This window comes from Lissotriton helveticus, chromosome 2_2 (assembly GCF_964261635.1).
Source record: "Lissotriton helveticus chromosome 2_2, aLisHel1.1, whole genome shotgun sequence".
Taxonomy (NCBI): Eukaryota; Metazoa; Chordata; class Amphibia; order Caudata; family Salamandridae; genus Lissotriton; species Lissotriton helveticus.
Window position 1 is genome coordinate 193,243,723 of NC_136060.1, and position 24,584 is coordinate 193,268,306.

Consider the following 24,584-nt stretch of genomic DNA (forward strand, 5'->3'; position numbering starts at 1 on the left):
CCGCGAACCGGGAAGCTTTCCGTTAGCTCAAATAGATGCCGCGACCCGGTCCGCGAACCGATAAGAAATCAACATAGTGACGGTATCGCGTTGCCGCGTAATGCGTCTTATGACGTACTGCGTTAGCGCACCCGGAAGTGTCCCGGGGCGCGGACCGAGGCGCGAAACGCAGCGACCCGGAAGCTATCCGGGGCGCGGACCGGAGCGCGTAACGTAAGCATAACAGGTCATGTGACTTGTTAATAACACTTTTCATTGGTTCATTTCATTTTGGTTTCATAATGATGTAAGGCTAGGTCAGGTGACCTAAAAATAACACTTTTCATTGGTTGAGAAGTATTGTTTTTCCCAAATGATGAAAACCCCTCCTTCTTTCCTCACTCTGACTTTCATCTTGGTGAGAGAAAGACCCTTTTACATTCTAGAGAAATGGCTTCCATTGTTGCTTCAGCTAGTGTTCCCCCACCACCACCCCCACCTCCTCAAGGGAAGAAAGGACCACCTGCTCAACCAATCTTTGAAGAAGAGGAAGATCAAGAAGAGGAGGAAGAGGAGGAAGAGCCTGAGTTTTTGCCAGAGGAGCCCAGGAGGTACAATAGAAAAGAAAACTACATCTGGCAATTTTTTTAATTTCCAGCAGGGCAAAAAAAAGTCAATGCCAGATATGTGTTTTGCCGTATTTGCGACGATCGACTTTCAAGGGGCACAGACAAGAAATACAGCTTTGGAAATTATACGATGCACAGGCATATGAGTAGGTGGCACCCAAATAATTATAGTGCTGGCCAGCTTCGTGATGAACAGCAAAATCCCCTGGCAATGGTGAGAAGATCTGTTGTCAAAGAAGTATCGGGACCAGAGGCGAGGGAGGTGATCCCGAACATTCAAATGGACATGGGGGAAGTAAAGCAAGTGTGCGTGTGGTGCAGCCAAACACTTTGCTACCGAGAAAGTAGCATTACTCTTATAATGAGAGCTATCAAGAATCATGTTTGCCCGAAACGCCCCAAAAAATAAATTCTTCTTTTTTTCGTTGCTCCTGTTGAGCGCTTTTCAATGAATCATTTTTGTTTCCCCCCTCCCTCCCCAAAAACAAAAAAATTACAAAATGTTCAGAAAAAACAAAAAAAATATAAAAAATGTTCAGAAAAATAATAAAAAAAATTTAAAACAACAAAAACCAAAAAAAAAAAGTTATTTTCAGAACTACCTCCCCATTATAAAAAAAATTGGTAGAATTTTTGAAACTCTGCCAACCTCTATTTCTTTTAGTTCGCTTCCAGTTCGCACTCCGGTACGCGAACCAGGAGCGAACCAAAAAAATTTTTTAAAAAAAAGAACAGTAAGTATAAGGGAAGGAAACAGACAGTTATGTTACAAGAAAGACAGCTACAGGGAGTAAAGAAAACATACTGTTACCCGCAATCCACTTCTGATCATGTCACATATTATATCATTCTTGACATGGTCAGTGACATCATCAGCAGTGGATTGCGAGTAACAGTATCTTTTGTTTACTTCCTATAGCTGTCTTTCTAGTAACATAAATGTCTGTTTCCTATCCTTATACTTACTGTTCTTGTTTTAAAAAAATTTTGAGATCATTCAGAAACAGTAACATTAATAGAGACAGAATGAGTGAATAATAATGAAGAAGTATGAGAAGAGAGGGACTGAGAAAAATACTGGAAGGAGTAGAATAATTAAGTAATAGAGAAAGGAATGAGAGAAGTAGCAAACGCAGGAAAGTAAGGATTAAAGAAATGAAGCAGTAGAACTAATAGATGTTAAATGTGATAGATTAAATGATTGATTCAGGATGACGATAAGGTGTGTCCTCTCCAAAAGTTTGTTTAAGATGAGGCCTACTCAGGGTTGCATATCAAATTTATGCTTGTTGAAGAATACAGAGGAGATAATACATGTGAAGGCCTACCATTGAAGTAAAACATGTCCACTTCACTCTTGAACAACGGCCAGACCTCTTCTGTGTCCATAGACAGACCTAAAGTTCATCTGCACAATGTCATCCGTAAACTTAGAAAACACAAGTAATGTAATTGAAAAACGTGGAGTTTCTTTTGCTCATTTCAAAATCACATCACCTGTGTTGCCTTTGCTTAGGTATCTCATAGTGCAGATGTAGTTCAGCATATGAAACAGTACGCAGAAGTGCAGCAGTGTATGCATTAATACATATGAAGGCCTACCAATGAAGTAAGTCATGTCCACTTATTACATCATTCATGACATAGTCAGTGACATCATCAGCAGTGGATTGCGGGTTAAAAGAGTAGAAAACATTTACCTTATAATTCTTGTTAACTTTTTCAAATATTTTTTCATACTTTCAATTTGTAAAAGAGAGAAGAAACATTTCAAAAATATTAAAACATGTATTTAAAAATTTGAAAAGACAAGGGAAAAGGTTCAAGAAGAAACAGTTTTTCAAAAACTTTGAGATTTACAGAAGCCTCTGCTGCTATACGTCCCCTACACAATCCTAAAGATATATATTTTAAACAAACAGTATCTTGATGCTGATGAAGTGAGGCCTATTTTGGAACATGGTGCATCTTTTGCACTGCTGATGTCTCACAATAGTGATGCAATAGCAGCGCAAAAAAGATGTAAAGCCATCATAAAATTGTGTCTAACATTTTAAATGATTCTTTCAGGATACAAATAAGATGTGTCCTTTCAAGAGGTTTCTTTAAGGTGAGGCCTATTCAGTTTTCAAAAAAAAAACAGTACCCAGAAGTGCAGCACTGTAAGCATTAACTTTGACACTTACAGAAGCCTCAGTTTCTCCATATCTACCTCACATTTCTAAATGTATATCATAAGTACAAAAAGTAGAACATTAATTATACATGTTAAATGGTTTATTTTTGTTGTTCTCAGAATGTATCAAATTTCACTAAAAACAGTGACTTGAAGGTATTCATCATGTAACAGCGGGGAAAAAAAAACACAATCAAAATGATTGTGTTTAAAAAACCCATACAACATAAGAAATCAAAATTCAGAACTCCTTAAAGTTAACTTACTTTCCATGACGTCCAAGGATGTCCTATGAACAGCTTACACTCTTTTGTGCTGTTATTACTTTCAGCCCGCCACTTTCTGAAAGAAAATCTCCATCGTTTTTAAAAACACGTTACATGCAATAAATGACTTCTTGCTCTCTACCACAAGTTTCCACAAGGCCAAATCTGGTCAGAGCCATTTATAACTCTTGGATTTCTTGTAAGCCAATCCCGTCATTTGGCATTTCCGCAACTTTCAGAATTAAAATGTTGAAGATCATTTTCACAATCCTGGAATAGTAATATCTTCCCCTTCTTGCTCAGTCATGTTCTACATTTCCTATGACACTGATACTGCTTACTATGAAGCAGACTTACACTACCTCTATGACTACTACAATTATTTAATTCTCTACATCACTTTTAATCACAAAGCAATGTAAAACAGTAGACAGCATTGCAGACTTACATTCCCTCTACTCCATGTTTTGATTGGCTGCTTCAATTAGCTTATAAAAAGAAACAGTTTTTCTGAACTCATTCAAAGTGCACGTATTTCTCCATGACGTCCAGTCCTATGGTTAGAAGTTATGTCTCTGAACTACACTTATCCTCAAGGCCAAATTGTGTAGGAGCCATTAGAACTTCTTGAAATTCCACAGAGCACATCCCGAGATTATTTCCCTAAAATTTTGGTTTTAAAAACACCAGGTAAGAGTTTTTAAGGTCATACGGCAATTTTTTTTTGAAAATTAAAACAGAATCATTGCAGAATGACCAGCCATTTCTAGACTTTAAATAAGCTGTGTAATGTCCTGATGTTATTGAAGGGCCGTCATGATATATAATTGCTGCAGTTACAAAAGTCCTTCCTGATAGACAACTGCGAAGCTACAAAATTTTTAATTAAAGTTGTCAATTTTGTTCCATCAGGCCTACATCGTTGGAACATTAAAATGACATACTGGCCATATGTTCGTATAAATAATGTGGACATCATTTCAGATTTACATTGGCTACACTCCATGTTGTGATCAGCTGCTTTTACTAGCTTATTAAAGGAGACTGATTTACTGTCTGGCAAAGTTAAATATATAAATCTTTCTGAGTCTACACTAGTAGTACTTGATACCATACAGTTCTCGCAGTCATGCTGCCATTGATAAGAAAGCCCAAACAGCTGATCTACATCTATACCTTCAGCATGTAATACATCAAGCATATACATTAAAAACTCCTGACAATCTTGCTGAATATTTTGAGAGAATTGTGTTTGGCCTGAACATCTGTCTAACAGATTTCGAATTTCAGACACACTTTCTATGTTTCTTCTATCAGTGCTACATTTCTCTAACACAGATTTTAACAAACTGCAAAATCTTTGATCAGAATTGACCACAATCTCTTCTTTTACATTTTCTAGAGAAAACAAAACATTAACCACTACATTAGCATAGCAGTTGACACCAGAACTGTTTTCAAACTGAAAACCAACAACATCTTCAACAGAATCCTTTTTGTTTCTGCTTGTAATTTTAGGTTCATCGACTTTTTGTCTTTTTGCTACAACCTCCCCAGTATTGGTCACATTTCTTCGTTTCCGGCCTACCACACGTTTCTCAAACAAAGGATACTGAGGCAAATGTGGCGCATACTCTCTTCTTAACCTATTGTATTCCTTAACACAATCTAGATCCGCACAAATGTTTGTGACATCACACTCAATCAAGTACAATCCCGATAAAGTTCTAACTCGTGACAATGCCACATATGCCATACCCTCCTTGAACACAGAACTGCCAATATTCACCAATGCACTGTCTACACTTAAACCTTGCGATTTATGAATTGTCACCGCATATGCCAAGCAAACAGGAAACTGCTTACGGCGAACATATAAGTCTTTTACAAGCAAAAATCTAGCAGAACAACGACCAATTAGCTGTACTTCCTCAATGCCATCAAATTTAATTTTTAAAAATTCAATTCCATCTCTATTTCTGTATTTCACAAAATCAACAACATTACCCATTGATCCATTTACCAGACCTCTTTCAACATGTAAATTCCTTCTTAAAATTATACGGCAGTTCAAGCACACATTCAGAGTCTTTTCAAAACCTGCAGTTTTAGATATACTCTTCTCTAATGAATCCAATTTTGTTTTCAGATTCTCAGACAAAATAATTGTTGATCCCATATGCTCTACTCTATCAATAGCTTCCAGTTTCACAATCTCTTGCTTTTCTAAATGCAACATTTTGTTGTTAAATTTGGCACATTCTGCAAGAGTTGGCATCAAACATATTCCAGATTTCTTCTCAGTAATTTTCTGAAAAATATTCTCAGGCACAACATCTTGTTCTGGATATAAATTTGACAGTAATCGTGCATGTAAAGCTTCTTTCCCATGCTCGGTCACTTTTCCAATTCTAACATCTTGTAGAATAGTCTTGTAAACTTCATCCTTCGCCTGACGCATATTTTCATGCAGTTCAGCATAATTGAAGTTTAACCATATATTGACGTTGCCAATGCTGCCTAGGCACTTCCTGGTATCTTCATGCGTGAGCATTTTGAACACAGGTTGCCCTTTCACTGGTGTCAGCTGCAGAAGATCTCCGAAAACAATGATGTGTTTGCCACCAAATAACACATCATACTCTGTTTTGAGAACTTCTTGCATCCTCAAATGCACAAAGGCAAGCATGACATTGGAAACCATGCTTACTTCGTCAATGATAAGAAGTTTCATTTTCCTCAAGATTCTTGAAACTTCAAAACAAGCATCTCCAGATAGCTTGTGATATTGTAATTTGTTGTCATGCTCCACTGGCAGCATCAGTAAACGATGTAAAGTAATCCCTTTAATATTATGTGCTGCCAGTCCAGTTGGAGCAGTGACAACACAAGACAGCGATGACTCTGTCCTTTCCTGCAAATAGCATGAAATTGCTTTAATGAGGAAACTTTTTCCAGTTCCCGCTTCTCCACTCACGTACAGTCGGACAGGCTTCAACGACGTACATGAGCACTCTTTCTTATCATGACTTAATCCATGATCAATTTGCATGGTAACTTCGTCATATATTTTCCTCTGCTCAACGTTGAGTTGTCTTTCCAACTCTTCTAAGTTAACCGCATCCTCTTGAGCATGTGCCATGGCTCTTTCCACTTCATTCATAGCAGTGGCAGCTTCATTTTCAATAACAGGTCCTCCTAGTGGATCCTGACTCAATGAAGCAGAACTCTGACTGTCCTGAGAACTGTCTCTGGCAATCTCGGCTGCAATCGTTGCTTCCTGCTCAATTTCCGCATTCAACATTTCTACATATTTGGGAAAAGCAGGACATTCTATGGTCTCCTTGGCGGCATTGAAAGAGTCTTCGTAACAGAGGAAATCTCCAAGCAGTTCCTCTTCTGCACGCCAAGGCTTGAAAAGTTGCAAAAGTGCTAAATAGAAAAACTCCTTTTTTTCAGGAGATTCGCCACTCAATTTTCGATGGTTTACCAAGTGGCATTTTCTTTGCTTGACCAGACATCCCTCACTTCCTATTACAGCATACACTCCTTTCTCAGTATCTTCTTTGATGTTCCTCTTGAATATGTAATTTTGAAGAACCTCATACAGACAAACATTCTCGAGGTGAATGCTTCGATTTGGATAATATGTATCCAACATGTTGGTCTTCAAAATGTCGGTACTGTTTGGCTCCTTTTCCGCCAAATACTCAATTTCCCGCACAGGTTTGAGAACTCGATTACGCGTTGCAGCAAGACCAAGACTCGCCCAAACGATACTCCTGGACTTGGCATAGAGACTTGCTGAAGACAACCGGTCAGAACATTCGTACGCTCCGATTTCTCGATGCGACAACATCTTCAGACTGAAACTGTACAACTTCTTGCTGAGGCTCTTTTCATGGGAAATGTCCTCCCACATATCCTTCAATTCTGTCTTCTCTGTTTTGGTGATGTAAGACGTCACATACCGAGCCACAGCCATACAGTTATCAGCCACAAACTGTATATCCATGTTAGCATTCCACATGGACAAAATCACCGGGTTGTAGTCGTTGATGTACTTGGACTCTTCGTTCCTCTTCAAATTGTAAGTGTTTTTAGGTGATTTCTTCATGACATTGTGTCGCAGCGAAGACATCAAACTGTTTACTCTTCCTTTAGAAATCACCGGTCGTGGAAAGCCGAAACGACATTTAGTGTAGAACTTGTCCTTGTTTCGGAATTTACGACGGCAGTACTTTCCACATCGATGGCTTTGGAAACGCAGAACTTTTTCTCTTAGGCTTTTCTTCTCCTTTGCGTTTGGAACAGCACACGTAGAATACTGTTGGATGAAACTCATCACTGAGTCTTCTGGATCCGTTCCAAATTTAGGTGCATCCTTGATCCACAGCAACATATGTATATGAGGAGCACCTCTTGCTTGGTACTCCTTTCTCCAGAAGAAATCCAACACCTCTCCAAGAGGTGGATTCTTCTTATTCATGATGAAAGACATCATAGCTTCAAATCTATGATTGAAGTACCTACATACATTGACTGGATCCAAAGAGCACAGTTCTCCGGGTGTCTTGAATTCGATGTTATCTACGTTAGCATTTGCCTCTCGTAGAAATTCAAGTAAGTCTTCCCAGCCATACTCGGCACAGCTCAGAGTGAGGAACCATGTGGGAGTACCTAAGTTCCTCAGCATACATTTTAAATCACCATGACGACGGTACCAGTACTCATTAGTACCACGCTGACACGCCATGAGATTAATCAGGTGAGAATCCAAAATACTGTCTTGGACATTGACTTTATCCATAAAGTCACTTGCCGAGATGTTTTGCATGTGTATACCACTTTTCAAGATGTGGTTCACTGCATATGACAGTCCAGACAGATCGCTTTCAAACAGGAGATGAAACAAATAAGGAATGCATTGTCGAAACCTAGCATCTCCTGCATACAATCGCAAAGTCCGGTATTCAGAAGCAGGAATTTGATGAGGTCGCTCATCATATCTTCCTCCCTGACCTGTTGGAAAAAGCTGTGGGAAACACCGAGCTTCCAAACTTTCCTCCCAAACACTAATGGGACTCCCTTTGGCTTGTTTCATTTGAAACAACTCAATAGCATTCCCCATGACTTCCTTGGAATGCAAAGGATGAACACTATAATGTTCATATATTTCTTCACTAGTAGAGGGTTCTACTTTCTCAATTTGACCAGCACACAAATCGCTATCCTCTTCCTCACTTACTTCCTCTTCTGTAACATATACATTCTTATAGTATTTATTATTTTTTTTCAAATACAATGTTGCCTTTTTAACTTTCCTAACATCTACTAAATCTTGCCATATGTTCTTATTCTTTGTCGGAACCCCATTAACTAAGATAACCAGAGGTTCCTCTTCCACTTTTTCTACTCCAATTGTGTTAATGTTTTTCTTCAAATCTAGAGGCAAATAAACAACTCTTCCCTTTAATCCTCTCTGTAAATCTGATGGAGGCAATTTCCCTGTCTTTGGCTCCATTCTTACAATAGCCTGAAAGGGATGGATACTTTGAATCAAAATAGATTCATAAGTATTTAAATCCTTCAATTCAGAAGGAATCTCAACCAATTCCAGATTATTATGAACTGCTCTAGCAGGCATCTGGTTTTGATTTAATTTGCAACAACAATAACTACACACACGTTGATCCAATCCCAAATCAAAACAATTTTCTACCATCAAGTATGTTGCGAAATCCTTCCATTCACTATTATCTTCCCTTTCACTTTTTGCATATAAATCCACTAACTTAGTCTGATTCTTATAATAAGTGCGTCGACAACACACACAAGTGAAATTAGGCCTCTCACTTGATTTCACCTCAAACGTCGCAATTTCCCTCTGGAAATTATCTGTACTGGAAACCTGTACACTATCTTCCACATGACCCTCTTCTTCTTGCTCAATTTCAACATTCTCCTCTTTACTTCCAAAGTAACAAAACTCAATTTCTTCACATATATTCTTCACATCTATTTCAGAACCATGCAAAAGAGCAGCGCATAATTGTTTAAGCATAATTGCTGGACTCTTAGCATAATACAACATTCTAACTAATTTCCTCACTTTATTATGATGCACTGCTAGCATCCTGAAATGATGAAAAACACTCTGGCATACTCTCCTGGAAAGACAAGCCAGTGAATGACCATGCAAACCTGTCACTTCTCTTACTCTGCAAGGATCTAATTCTTGCAACAACCTTATTTTCTGCTTCAAACTTTTCTTATTAAATGACCGTACAAAATCACAAAGCAAATTGATGGAATCCTGTCGCACACTGCAAATACTACTACACTTCCAGGTGTACACAGGACCCTTAGCACGTCTTCCTAAAACCTCATTACCTAACACCTCTTCTGCCTCTGTTGTCACAAGTTTTTCTTTTTCAACTGGACAACCATCTTTCACTTCATAAGCACGACCACTGGTGTCAACTGCATGCACCAAATCATTATCCTGGAAATAACTCTCCTCATTAAAAAATGCCTCACAGCTTGAACTATGCATCCATTCTCCAGAAAAAACTTCACAAAAATTACTACGATTAACTATTCTCTTCCATCTACTATTTCTTTTGAAATCATAAATTGCCTTGTTTAGCTTCCTAATTCTATTGATTATCAAAATAAATAACTTACGTTTAATTTCAAATGCCTGATCAATAACTTTCTCAACTTTTTTTTTTCTCTTATAAAAAACCAGTTTCTGTTGACCTTTCTTAATATTTTTTAACAAATTGCCAATTATCCTGTTGCGGAACATTCGTTTACGAATCTCCCTAAACTGTTGTTTCCTTCTACTATCATGCACAGAGTTATCTCTTGCTCTAGCAGTAACATTTTTGATTGGCCTTTCCTTTCTATTTGAATTCCTTCTCGTTTTATGGACTGAAACATTTTCTGTAGTAATATTTTTTTTACTACACATATTTCTTATGAAATATTTTGTGCTCTTACCCGGTGCTTTCTTCGTGACTTGACAAATCTTTTTGTTAGAGGACTGCTGCTTATTTTCTTTCACCTGCTGTCTTTGACGTTTTGCAGCCTTTCTCTGTCTTTCTATTGTTGGCATGGTGAAATCTTGAAATGATCTGCAGTTGAATCTGTGGTAAAATATAATAAAAAATGTTATTAACCATTATTACCAAACAGTAAAACAATAACAGTGATCAAAAACTTAACACACTACTTGACATTTTAAATAGAAGATTTTTTAGTCCTTGCAAATTTACAATACAGAAATAGCAGAAAAGAAATGACATTTATATTTATGTTACCTGTGCTATTTTATATGTGAATCTGATCTAATTTTATGAGCATATTTTAATATTTTATTGAAGACACTACACATAACCTGCTTTTGAAGGTGTCTTTATTTTTAAATTAAACGGTTTACCTTTTTACTTTTTATTAATTATAAATTTTAAAAATAAATGTTTATATTTCCATAGGCTCAAGCAGGTCAGCTTCCCATCCTATGTCATATAATTCGGACAAATCTGCATCCTCATCACGCTCTTCTTCATCCTCAGGATTTAAATCATCCAAGGGATCAACATCCACTGATGTTTCAATTACAAGTTCAATGATGAGGTCAAAATCAACTGATTGCAGATTGTCGCTCATGTTGAGGTTGTCTTTATCTTTAAAGAAAGATAACAACAATGAGATGTTGCAGAGTAAGAGACAAATCTCAGAGATTATAATAGTAAAATTGTTTAACAAGAGTAATATTTTGCAGCTATTATTTAGCCATGTCCAGCAATGCTGAGCAGGTGAAGACTATGTCTAAATTTTCAGTGAACAGGACTCATCTCTTCTTAACCTTGGATAAGCCTCACCGACTCTGTGTGTCCTGCACATACTTAAATGTAAAGGGGCAGATTTATGTTAAATGGCACATCCCCAGGCATGCACCAGTTAACGTGCACCACTACTCTGCCACCCATGGTGTGCCGTATTTACAATCAGATAGGAGAAAGCTTCGTCAAAACCCTGCGCCTGCTTTAAGCAGGCATAGGTCTTGACGCAACATTGTGGAGATGGGGCACCCCTGAGCCTTGCTTGAGCTGCATCGCACTTGCGATACAACTCCAGCAATCACTACCTTTACAGCACAGATACGTCACGCATCTGTGCCATTTTTGCCCCATGATGCCCCGTATTCTAAATGCAGCACACCATGGGTGGCGGAACAGCGGCGCAGGATGACTGACACATCCCTGGTGATGCACCAGTCATCATAAATCTATCCCTAAGCTTCTTATCTTGTTACAGATGAACCGCCATATGTAGCATGAAACTATTTTGCATTTCCTAAATAGCGAATTTTAAGGAATAAATAGCAATTCATTACCATTCCTAATTTGCAATGAGCAAATTGCTAATTGCAAGTTACCCATTCATTTCCATGGGCTAGGAGGCTCATAGGAATGAAGGTTTAATTTGCGATTAGCAATTTGCTCATCACAAATTAGGAATTTTTCCAAGGGTGCAGGGGTGTCTCAAGAACACCCTGCTGCACCCCTGAAAAAGAAATTTGGGGGCATATGGCACACATACATGCCCTAAGGGCATGTGTTGGCGTCATATGGCACCTTTTGTTTTTTTGAAAAAAAGCTTTTTGAAAAGAATTCACAAATTACCACCAATTTACCACAATAGTTTCCAAATCCTTAATGTCATTTTTTACATATTTTTTGTTTGATACATTGCATTTAAGTAGTCACAAAATTTGCAAATCCTTCAGTGCAATTGCAAAATAAGGAATAGCAAATTTTGCTACTCCTTATTTTGCATCAAACTTGTTTGATACATACCATTTGTCTAATTAACATTCGCAAAGGCCGAAATTCGTAGAATTTTGATCTTTGCGAATGCTAATTAGCTTGATACATATGGCCCCAAGTGAGGCCTGTCTTGCGACATGGTGCATCTTTTGCATCACTGCTGCATCGGTTTCATGTGGTACGTTTTTTTTACACCATGACATATCTGCCTAAATGCATCAATTTGTAATGTTGTCGCCTCATAGCAAATCTTTTGCACCGCCGCTGCATCATAAAAGTGAGGCACAGTGGCACAAAAGAGGCATACACCTATCATAAATCTGTCCCTAGCATTTTAAAAGATTAATCCAGGATGACGATAAGGTGTGGCCTATCCAGAGGTTTGTTTAAGGTGAGGCCTACTCAGGATTGCAGATTAAAGTTACGCTTGATGAAGAATACAGAGGAGATAATACATGTAAAGGCCTACCAATGAAGTAAGTAATGTGCACTTTATTGCGCCAGTCATCATAAATGTATCCCTAAGCTTCTTATCTTGTTACAGATGAACCACCATATGTACCATCAAACTATTTTGCATTTCCTAAATAGCAAATTTTAAGGAATACATAGCAATTCTTTACCATTCCTAATTTGCAATGAGCAAATTGCTAATTGCAAATTAGCACCGCCGCTGCATCATAAAAGTGACGCACAGTGGCACAAAAGAGGCATACACCTATCATAAATCTGTCCCTAGCATTTTAAATGATTAATCCAGGATGACAATAAGGTGTGGCCTATCCAAAGGTTTGTTTAAGGTGAGGCCTACTCAGGATTGCAGATTAAAGTTACGCTTGATGAAGAATACAGAGGAGATAATACATGTAAAGGCCTACCAATGAAGTAAGTAATGTCCACTTTATTGCGCCAGTCATCATAAATGTATCCCTAAGCTTCTTATCTTGTTACAGATGAACCACCATATGTACCATCAAACTATTTTGCATTTCCTAAATAGCAAATTTTAAGGAATAAATAGCAATTCTTTACCATTCCTAATTTGCAATGAGCAAAGTGCTAATTGCAAGTTACCCATTCACTTCCATGGGCTAGGAGGCTCATAGGAATGAAGGTTGCAATTTGCGATTAGCAATTAGCTCATCACAAAATAGGAATTTTTTCAAGCGTGCAGGGGTATCTCAAGAACACCCTGCTACACCCCTGAAAAAGAAATTTGGGGGCATATGGCACACATACATGCCCTAAGGACATGTATAGGCGTCATATGGCACCTTTTGATTTTTGGAAAAAAATGCTTTTTGAAAAGAATTCGCAAATTACCACAAACTAGAAGTTGGTGGTAGTTTCCAAATCCTTAATATCATTTTTTACATATTTTTTGTTTGATACATTGCATTTAAGGAATCGCAAAATTTGCAAATCCTTCAGTGCAATCGCAAAATAAGGAATAGCAAATTTTGAATTAAGGACATTTTAAGTAATTTCCACATGTGCAGTGTTTTCAAATTATGATTTGAAAATCGTTTTTGGTGAAAAGTAATGGTTTGCAAATTTATGACAAGGACATAATGGTGTATGCTTCTCTATAAGGCATTTCAGTGTCTCTGATGTCATTTTTCCCATATTACATTATAAGACCTTTAACCATGGAGCACATTCCTTGTAAATATGCTCCCACCTGTGCATGGTGAATTTAGATTTTGACTGTTTGAGTCACATACCCATGTTAAAAGTCACCCCAAAAAATTGCAAACGCTTTAAAAAAACACATTCATGTGTCTTAAGGACATTTTAAGTCATTTCCCCGTGGACAGTGTTTTGTAAGTGGCGCAAAAGAGGCATACACCTATCATAAATCTGTCCCTAGCATTTTAAATGATTAATTCAGGATGACGATAAGGTGTGGCCTATCCAGAGGTTTGTTTAAGGTGAGGCCTACTCAGGATTGCAGATTAAAGTTACGCTTGATGAAGAATACAGAGGACATAATACATGTAAAGCTCTACCAATGAAGTAAGTGATGTCCACTTCATTGCGCCAGTCATCATAAATGTATCCCTAAGCTTCTTATCTTGTTAGACATCAACCGCCGTATGTATCATATAACTATTTTGCATTTCCAAAATAGCGAATTTTAAGGAATAAATAGCGATTCTTTACCATTCCTAATTTGCGATGAGCAAATTGCTAATTGCAAATTACCCATTCATTTCCATGGAGCAGGAGGCCAATAGGAATGAAGGTGCAATTTGCGATTAGCAATTAGCTCATCGCAAATTAGGAATTTTTCCAAAGGTGCAGGGGTGTCTCAAGAACACCCTGCTGCACCCCTGAAAACGAAATTTGTGGACATATGGCGCACATAAATTTTAACAAAATTCCTTTACCTCAAAAACGATTTTCAATTCATAATTTGAAAACACTGCCCACAGGGAAATTACTTAACCACTTGGCTGCTATGCGTTTTCCCCCCCGGTGCTGGGATCCTCCATTTTCCATTATTCATGACGAGCTGGGCTCGTCATGAGCGTGCGAGGAGGCTACACCATGACGAGCCCAGCTCGTCATGAGCGTGGAAGGGGTTAAAATGTCCTTAAGACACATGAAAGTGTTTTTTTATTGCCTTTCCAGCATGGTTGGGTCACTTTTAACATGGCTATGTAACACAAACATTTAAAATCTAAATTTCCCATGCACAGGTCGGAGCATATTTACAAGCAACTTGCGCCACAGAGAAAGGTCTTACATTAAAATGGGAAAAATAACATCAGGGACAGTCAATTGCCGTATAAAGAAGCATACACCATTATGTCCTTGTCATAAATTTAAAAACAATTCCTTTTCCCCAAAAACGATTTTCAAATCATAATTTCAAAACACTGCACTTGGGAAAATTACTTAAAATGTCCTTAAGACACATAAAAGCGTTTTTTTGATTGCCTTTGCAGCATGTTTGTATCACTTTTAACATGGCTATGTAACACAAACATTCAAAATCTAAATTTTCCATGCACATGTGGGAGCATATTTACAAGCAATTTGCGCCACATAATTCATAATTTTCTCCTAAAAGCACACTATTCTCTATCTAAATTAAAGAAATATTTTCTCACCTTAGCAAATACTTTGAGTTTGAAAACAGTCTCAGAAACACACCAATTTGTCTTCAGCAGAGCAAAAGGTATGCACTCCAGAGTCTGCAGCTATCAAAAGCACAGAAATGCTGTAATTCTTCACACATATCTCTCATGTCACCCAATCAAAACTCTTCCCTCACTTTTTTTCAAATGAAAACCCTTCCCCCCTCTGCCCTTTCTGCCTTTTCTGCATGGCAACCACCTCTTGGAAGACTTCTGGTGTTTGCAAGTTCACACAACTTTGTTGCAATTGAACTCTGAACTCTCAGTGCACCTGCATATCCAGTGCATTCTTTCATTTAATGATTTTTTATTGACCATTCAAAATACATCTTTCAAAGAACACATCCGTGCACCCTAACTTTCTGTTTTCAGCAATCAAAATCCACCAATCACTGTTACTGCTTCATGAACACAGAAACTCCACAGTTTTTTTCCATTTTAAACTCTCATTTTTTCAACTGCCATTTCATTGCCACACTTCATCTGACTGCAGGAGAACCTTCTCTCACCATGTTTTCTGTCTGGATTGTTGGACATAGTTATATTCACTGGGCTCAAAGGTACGTTGAAAACAGGAAATTACCTAACCTCAATTTACAAGATGTGGAAATTAAGTGGTTTGGCCACAGAGGATTAAAATGTCACCAATTGATACCATTGGTGAAAACCTTTATGCATTTGCCCAAACCTGACCTGTTAATTGTGCACTGTGGAGGTAATGACTTGGGCACTTTGACTGGTGTAGGTCTGGAAATGCTTTTAAAGGACACCTTTGAGCAATTAATGGCACTTTTTCCTCAGACTGCCTTGGTATATTCAAATATATGCCAAAGACCGAAATGGAGGTGGTCAAACCAATTTTGTCCACAAATTGAGAAGTCGAGGAAGCATGTAAACAAATCTGTTTCAGCTTACATGAGAGACCATGGAATGGGCTCCCTGTACAACAATAACTTGCGTTACTACATGCAAGATATCTACAGAGGAGATGGAGTTCACTTCTCAGATGAGGGCAACAGAGTTTTCACTCTGAATTTAAGAATGTGCATTGGTACCTACTTATAAGTACCTAAATGTACCATAAACCCAAAAGCTCTTCTCAGAGCTACCCTACATCTGATCACTCACAATTATTATTTTACTCTAACATTTTTCACTAATTTCCAACAAAGTACGCTCCCTGGGGCGCTACCCGGTACGCGAACCGGGAGCTAACCTCGCGAAATTTTTTTTAAAAATGTTTTTTTTTCGCACATATAAGCCTCCTCAGCCACCCTCAGAAAACCTAGGGGGTCAAGATAACTCTACCGTGCCCCCTTCTACCCATTCTGAACATTATTTGCCCTCCATCTTGTATCTTAATTCGACCGAAACACAAAATGGTGGACTCCCGGAACGCTTTAGGTTCGCGAACCGGGGCGCTCAACGGTTCGCGTACCGGGTCGCTCTCTGGGAAGCGCACCATCAAAAAAGGTGGGAAAGTAGTTCACAGAAAAGCCACTGGAGACAATTTCACCAAATATAGATTAGCTCATACTACATACCAATCCCTACCATTTTCACAAATTTGATTGGAATTCCATTTAGTCATTTAGCCTGTAGACCTCTCTAAATACCGTGAGGTAAATTACTTCACAAAACACATCTGAAGTGTTGGAATTGACAACCAATGAAAATGTTACTTTCATTTTCTACTTTTTTTACCTGACATTTCATTGGTTATATACCTGAATATATATAAAGGAAGAGAAGAAAACACCGCCATTTTGACTACTACTTCTTGCTGTACATTTCAATAGTATTTTCACTAATTCCTTCAACTTCTTTCTAAAGGTAAGTTTTTATTTTTAAAACTGAAGTATATTGTGCACTATAAGTTAATATGGTAAACTTTTTCTGATAGATATATACTATCCCTCTGTAGTAGTTATAGATTTAGAGAGACTTCTCTGTTATAGTTATGGATGGAGTTAGGCTTCTCTTGTATAATTATGAATTTACTTACGTTAAATCACATACACTTTTTTATATTCCTACTTCCACTCTGATACTATACACTGCCCAAAGATAAATTCACTGATAAAAAATGCCTATCTAAAATTATTCCCAACATTGCCCTATCTCTACTAATATATATTTTTTTAATCCAAATTTCAGGCAAAATGGAAGGCGAAAACCAAGTTTCTTTTGAAATGGACCTGCAAGAGAGCAGCCAAGAATTGATTGATACAATTGATCAAATTGACATTGAATTTTTCGATGAAACTTGGGACAATGAACTACTGCAATGTGTACAAGCAGTAGATAACCTCCTTGCAAATGAGGACATTTTACACCCTCAGAGACTACAATGTATATTCCATGATAATTATGAAATTTCTGACAATGAAATGTTAGAAAGTTTAATAAATTATGAAACACAATCACAATAAAAAAAATGCTTAAAAAATAAAGAAAATAAAAAATAATCAACAAAAACAACAATCAATTAACATACAGCATTTGAAAAGTCTATCATTCATTTTTCATTGCAGTACGCTGCCCAGAACGCTTCCCGTTTCGCGGACCGGGCGCTCCCCACGCAAAAAAAACAAAATTTTTTGTTTGTTTTTTTTGCCCCGCGGGGCCCTTTTAAAACCTCCACATTAAACCTAGGGGGTCAGGGAGGATCTAGTATGCCCCCTTATGGTCATTTTCGCCTTTGTTTTGGCCTCCTCTTGTCTCTCAATCCTACCGAGAGACAAGATGGCGGCCGCTCCGGACTGTTTAGAATGTTGACAGACACCGGAGAGCCAATCAGCTTAGCTACGCGAAGTTCCGGTACGCTTAAGGTCCGAGGACCGGAGCGCTGCCCGGAGCGCGCTTACAGATATATATCTTTTTTTAAACGTTAATTTCTCAAAATCCACTGGAGCACATATATTGAGACCTAGAAAAGGCACATCGGGCTACCAGTCCCTACAATTTTGCCAAGTTTCATGCAAATTTATTCAGCCGTTCGGGCTAAAAGTGAGGCCAACCGCCCTATGGAAAACTCAATGTTAAAAACACGTTTTGGGACCCCCCTTTTTTCTCGGCCCCCCCTTGACGAAACCCCCCCAAATTTCCAAGGGCTGCTCAGAAACAAAATGTTCCATTTTCCAGAAAATTTCAGCCAATTCCGTCCACAAACGCCAAAGTTATTAGACATAGAATTTTCAAAAATCCCATAGGGAAAAAATCCTAACTATATATACCTACTGGCGACCGCCAGTAGGTAATATATATATATATATATATATATCTCCACTCTGTTCAAAGTGACCCAAGGACACAGCGGGGATTATTGAAGGAGCCCTCTATTCACAGAAAGTTGCACAGCATTATGCATTTCTGCTTTTCCAGCCTTCCTCAGATGCCGGTCACAACTGAATGGTGCCATCTCCCTCCTTGAAGTTTCTGCAGTGCTCCTTTTACTGGGAGATCAGCTGACACTGCTTGATTGGGAACAGTTGCAGTCATGTCTGAGACTACAGTTCCCAGAGTGCAACACCGTGGTAAGTACCAAAAGCAGGGTTGATGACACTCCAGTGAGCACTGTGAAATAACGTGTCAAGGAGGAAGCATATGGTGGCAGGCATCATCCATCTATTACAGTGTCCAGAGTTCAGAGTCCCCAACGCCCCAGCCACCATAGCAGAAAATATATATATTTATTTGACAAAAGGGGTGGTTTAATTGTTATTTTCTGAACAATGGGAACAAGCACCCATATCCCATAATGGGACCGGCACATTTTTTTAAACTGTTGTGCCTAGCCAATCACAGAGCAGACTCTCACAGGAGGAGTCTTAACTCTCACTCTAGCAGTCCTGCTCCCGCAGGAGTGAAATGGCTGACGGAAGAAAAGGCTCCCTCAGTAAATCGAAACCCTTTATTTTATTTTTTGCTAGCTTTCACTTTTACGGGACGCCCGTGGGACCAACTGTCAATATATCTATAAATGTGGAGCCTACATTTGTCATAAACTACAATTTTACACCAAATCGCAAAAAAACTTTCTGAATAAAGATCGACCTTTTTGCTAAATTTGATGTAATTCAGTTCAGCCGTTTTGGCTGCAGCGCTTTCTAAATTCCCTAAGAAACCTACATGGGGAAAATGCCCCTTTTCCTCAGCCTCCGCTAGACTGTGTGTAGTGTTGGCTTTCTAGTTGTTTTACCTATGTCATCAAATGGAATGTTACCACACAGGATGACTGTTTGGAATGTTATGCTCTGATGCTAGAGTCAGTTGGGAGATGAGGATTGAGCTGACTGGTGACAGCTCCTGGTGGGGATTTACCTTGGAATTACTCTTACTATCTTGAACTACCACCTCATGTCAACTTAATTAATAAATACATCTTTCTACAAGAACCTACGTGACCTGATCTTCTTTTACATCACTACACTGATCACCACAAAACATTGCAGGAAGTAGCGGAGGTGGACTAACTTTTTTGTGGGAAATTTCGTGAAGATTCATCAAATGACAACAAACTCTTGAAACTCTGACCTAACTATAACCACAGAGTGATGACTGCCACTGTGTAATTAAAATATATATACACATATAGACACCACTTATAAACAATAATAATAAAAAAGAATTTGATCACATCCAACACAATAGAGAAATATTTATGAGGCTGACTGTGATGGATCTTTTTTGGTTTAGAGTAATTGGAACTCCGTTATTGTGGCTGCAAATAGTATTGTACAGCCACAGCCAAGCAGAGGAAAACTGAGTTTGAGAAGCATCCTCTTAATCATATAATAATCTCTGTGAGCACTGCATTGATATGCACAACATAAAGCAACAGAATATGATTAAAAGTAATTTAAGATTAATATTTACATAATCTTTTAACCTAATCTATTAGAGAATAAATTTAAATTGATTTTTGGATCTTGTGCACAATTCCAAAACTACTCATTTAAGACCTGGTCCAGAATAAAACGTTGCTTATGCAGTGGATGGCTTTACCTTCTATCTTCTCACACAGTTTCTGCAGACCTTGCATTGGGCATCCCTCGCATACCTGGACCTGGACTTTCAAGTGTTGATTTGACGCTGCTACGGTGAAGGCCTGCTTCAGAGTCAGCATAATTTCATCCACCTAGATGCCGTAGGAAGGAGATGAAAGTGTTAAAAAAATTTGAACTAAACAATCTCTCCAAAATAAATTGTTATGAATTTATCTCCAGATATGGCATTTTAAAATATTACAAGACTTGAGTTAGTGGTGGGTAATGCAAGTTAGAGTGTTTCTCAGCACAGACTGTCAGTCCTAGTGGCCAGGAATCAGGGGCGTAGTGAACCCCTCTGCTTTGTCAATGACAGTGGGGGTCCGGCTCTTTATGGGCCTCTTGTCTGCATCTCGGCAGACAAAATCTCATAAATAACACTTTGAATGAATACAGCTGTCAATAGAAGAACAAGTGGATGCAAAGAAACACAAAACATGGGTAAATAAAAAAGGGAAGTCCTTACTTAATTTTGAATAAAAGGAAGGGTGAAAGGAATGAGTAGGTGAATGAATGGGTGAGCGGATAAATGTGTGCGTGGATGAATGGGTGAAAGAATGAGTAAATGGATAGGTGTATGGACATGTGAAAGGATGGTAAAAGAATTGATCAATCAATCAATTAAAAACTTTATTCGGCAGCATTGCGGCAGGCATAAAAGTTATTCCTGAAGAGAAAATGATACAAATATTTTACATCATAACATTTTAAATTAAGATGTAACCAATATATAAAATGCCTCAGCTAGAAGGATAAAATATCTCATTCAGTACCAAATTGCAACAGTATACTCCATCAGTGCATCAAAGTTTGTGCCCGCGTGGCAGCCTTTAAACTTGTGCCCATATTAAAAGACACTTCATCATTATTCCATGGATGGATGGATGAGGAGGGTGAAAGGATGAGGAAATGGGTGGTAGAGTGCACGAATGAGTGAAAGGTTGGATGTCAGAGTGGATGGAAGGATGGTGAGTGGATGGAAGGATGGTGGATGGATGGCAGGGTGAATAGGTGTATGGATGGTAGAGTGAATGGATGGATGCATGGCTGGATCTTAGAGTGGATGGATGTATCACAGAGGGGATGGATCAGTGGACGGCAGAAAGAATGGATTGATGGAATGAGAAAAGACTGAATGATGCATGAAAAAAATAATGGATGTAAGAATGTAAAGGTGAAATAGTGGATATTAGCAGGTGGAATGGAAGAATGAATAGATAGATGACTGATTGGAAGAGACAGGAGAGCTCTTCTGGGGAACAGTCGGCTCACCTGCTTACCTTGCTTTGTGATATCGGAGCTTGCATTTCAAAGTGGGGGATACTTGAATTTTCTGGCTACTCCCTTGCAAGGAATTAATGGAAAAGAAGGGTTTGCAAATGACACGGAGTGAAAGTGCTGTACAAGATGTTGCTGCCCAAATACTTGGGGGTACCCGTTCCATGGATTCACACCCAATACTGAGAAACGGCCTATTCCCATAGCAGCCAACTTAAAGATGCTTGTGAATACAGATACTTTTTTTTATTTATGTAGGTATATGTGGGACATTTGCACAGTAGGATGGGCTTGACCAAGAAATCCAATTTATTCATAGAGAAGAGGCACAGCCTATGGAATAAAAGGAAGAAGTCCAAAGGTGACAATGGTCAAGTGCACAAATCCTGTGTGTCCATAGTGCATGCCAATTGTGCAAAATATATGTACACCTGTAACAATGTTAAGGGTGCAAAATGCCTGTATTTACTTACACATCCATGAGAAAAAGTTTTTATATGACTGGGAGGGAAGAAAGGAGCATGAATGTTTACAGCCATGACAGAAAGCCACTTGTAGTCTACAGGTGGAATAAAATGTTGGACTTAATGTGCTCTGTTCAACCCTTCACAATATCAAAATCCAGCCACTTACAGGGAGAAGTTATTGCCAAAAAGTGTTTATCGCCAACTGTGGTTAACTGGTCCTGGTGGACCAGGACCTAGGCATGATTTGAGGCTGACCGCAACCAAGTGCAGGTTATGTACACCAGCCAGGTTCGACCTAGTCATAAATATTATCTGGGACTTGAACCTATTTTTTGTCAGTCCAAGTCCTTCAGCGTGGCAAGGCAGGAGGCTGTATCCAAGACTAGCTACACAATGTCAGAGAGGCATTGTATGAGGTCCCAAAGAAGTAGCTGGTTTAGATGTGAAAACCTCAGAGCAGGAAAATTCTAAATTCACGCCCAGGCAAGTCTTCTTGGCGGCAGGATACTTTAAGCACCTTCGTTCAGTCAAGTTTTCTATATTATGACTTAGTCTCTTTTTTGGAGCTCAGATTGCTCCAGCAGGGCAAGGCTGCAAGCTAAAGCCAATGAAGGCTCCACAAGGCTGGATAGCTTCTTTGAGAGGTCCCGAATAAACAGATTTGTTATTGCCGAAAAACTCAGAGCGGGAGAAACCTGAATCTTCAACCTGGTAGCAAAGCATCTTGGTCAGGTTGATTCGGCATGTTTGTCCCGGTGCTATGGAGGTCTTTGAAGTGACCAAACATTTTCTAAATCCCGGGTTTTTGAATATGTTAGGAGGAGTATAATTTGAAACAGCCCAGGATTTCTGAACCTCGGGTATAGCACTTGGGACAAGACTGACTCTAGCAGAAGCCACCAGCAGGGACTAGGGCAGGCCCAATTGAAACAAGACTGAAACCAGCACAAGTCACCAGCAGGGTCCAGGGCAGGTCCAGTTGGAAATGGCCAGGTAGGCTCTTCAGGAACAGGGCTTCTTGCAGCTTGTGTCCTTCTAGCTTAAGAGGAGGTCAGCCAACTCTCATGTGGAATCCACTTCTTTGTCCGGCATACAAGTGGGAGAAGGTCCAGCCCTTCAGGTATCTTTTGTTCTTCCATAGATCCAGACTGGTCTAAAGAGGTTGCCCTGCATGAAAACAAGTGCATAGCCTGTGTGTCTACCCCAGAGGTGTGGCCAAGGAAATGAGCAGCCCCTCCTTTGTGGTCACTTCACATCAGTTATGAGGGCAGATTCCTCCCCACTGTGACTGGAACCTGCATGAACAGGGAACAAAGGAAGGGCCTGCCCATGTGTCAGCTAATATTTTTTCTGTGACAGAGGAAGCCAAATAGACATCCTGCCAGAGGAACATCAACACTTCCACACCCCCAAGTTTTTGTCTTCTGCTCTTGAAGCACTTTTCACACCTCATTCAGGGCTAAGCACTCAGAGGGATACAATTGTCAATAATGTAGATTTCAGGCAGGGAAAAGGTACTTTTCTAAAAATACCCTTTCCTTAATATTTACTAGAAATTTGGCTTCACCAGTGGATTGGGCTATTGATAAATATTACAGACTCCAATAATACAATTTGTGGCTGTTTAATAGCTGTAGATTTCATTATTAAATGTTTATTTTATCCCAATATTTTCCTATGGAGCAGCCAGCCTTGCTACAGAGAAAATAGCTGTTGGGTCTTTTTAACTGTCACAACATGTGTAATATAATATTGCAATAATTTCTACTTTTAAATACCATGCACATTGCCTTTTGGGCACAAAGGCTTACTTAGGTGGTGACTTATTCATATTTAAAAGGTTTAGGGCTGTCAAAATGGTTGATTTTGACAGGTCAAATTACAGTTTTTAACCTGCCACATTCAAGCTACAATGGTTGACCTAAAATAATAATAATAATAATAATCCACATTTGTAAAGCGCTCAATCACCCGTAAGGGTCTCTAGGCGCTGGGGGCCGTCGGGAAGATTAAGCAAGCTATTGCCCAGAGTCACATGGTGCTGGGCTAACCTGCCGCCGGAGCCGGGGATCGAACCCTGATCCCCAGATTCCAGCGTCAGTCGCCCTGGCCGCGGCGCCACACCTCTCCCCAAAGCAATGTTTACTCTGCACTGAGGCAGAGTGAAGTATAGGTGCTACAGTCCACTTGTGACTTTTAACTTAAGGCCTATGGGTAGCCTTTTGCACCATATAATGGGGAGATATAGATAAGATAAATATGCCGATTAGGAGCATAGCCAATTTCAACACAATGGCGCCTGGTTAGCAGAGTCCAAGTGCAGAGAGTGAAAAAACCAACAGCATCAGTCCACAAAAAATGGAGGTGACTACGTAAAAAGAGGCATTTTCCTACAGTCCTGAAAAAGTTAGGGGTACATATATTGAAAATGCTTTAGATAAATACCTAAAAAGGTCAGAAGTTAAACGCTACAGCAATGATGAATGTAAAGTTAACTATACAAAGGTGTTTACAGCTGGTGTCCATTGTGAAAGGATTATAATAATCCCTAGTAGTAAAAAATTGTTAAAAATGAAATGCTTCAAAGCCGGTTTGCTTTTTGTTTCGGTCTCTCAGAAATACTTGACAATCCTCGACATCATTTTAGCATGATACCGACCATGGGCAAGGCTGGCTCTCGTGCAGCTCGCCAAGTGCATTGTGGCAGTGGGAACAGTGAGAAAAGTTACCTCAGGAGAAATGAACTACTCCAGTTCACTGA

At 39.0% G+C, this 24,584-nt stretch overlaps 1 protein-coding gene across 6 annotated transcripts in view; it reads right to left on the minus strand.

The window, feature by feature from the left end:
• TBC1D1 (TBC1 domain family member 1) overlaps nt 1-24,584 on the minus strand; it is a 990,385-nt gene that overhangs the window by 398,320 nt on the left and 567,481 nt on the right. For all 6 annotated transcript variants that reach the window (XM_078678347.1, XM_078678346.1, XM_078678350.1 and 3 more), the window contains exon 5: nt 20,038-20,170. In XM_078678347.1, the coding sequence (XP_078534473.1) occupies nt 20,038-20,170 (133 nt within the window). The remainder of the gene's footprint in view (nt 1-20,037; nt 20,171-24,584) is intronic.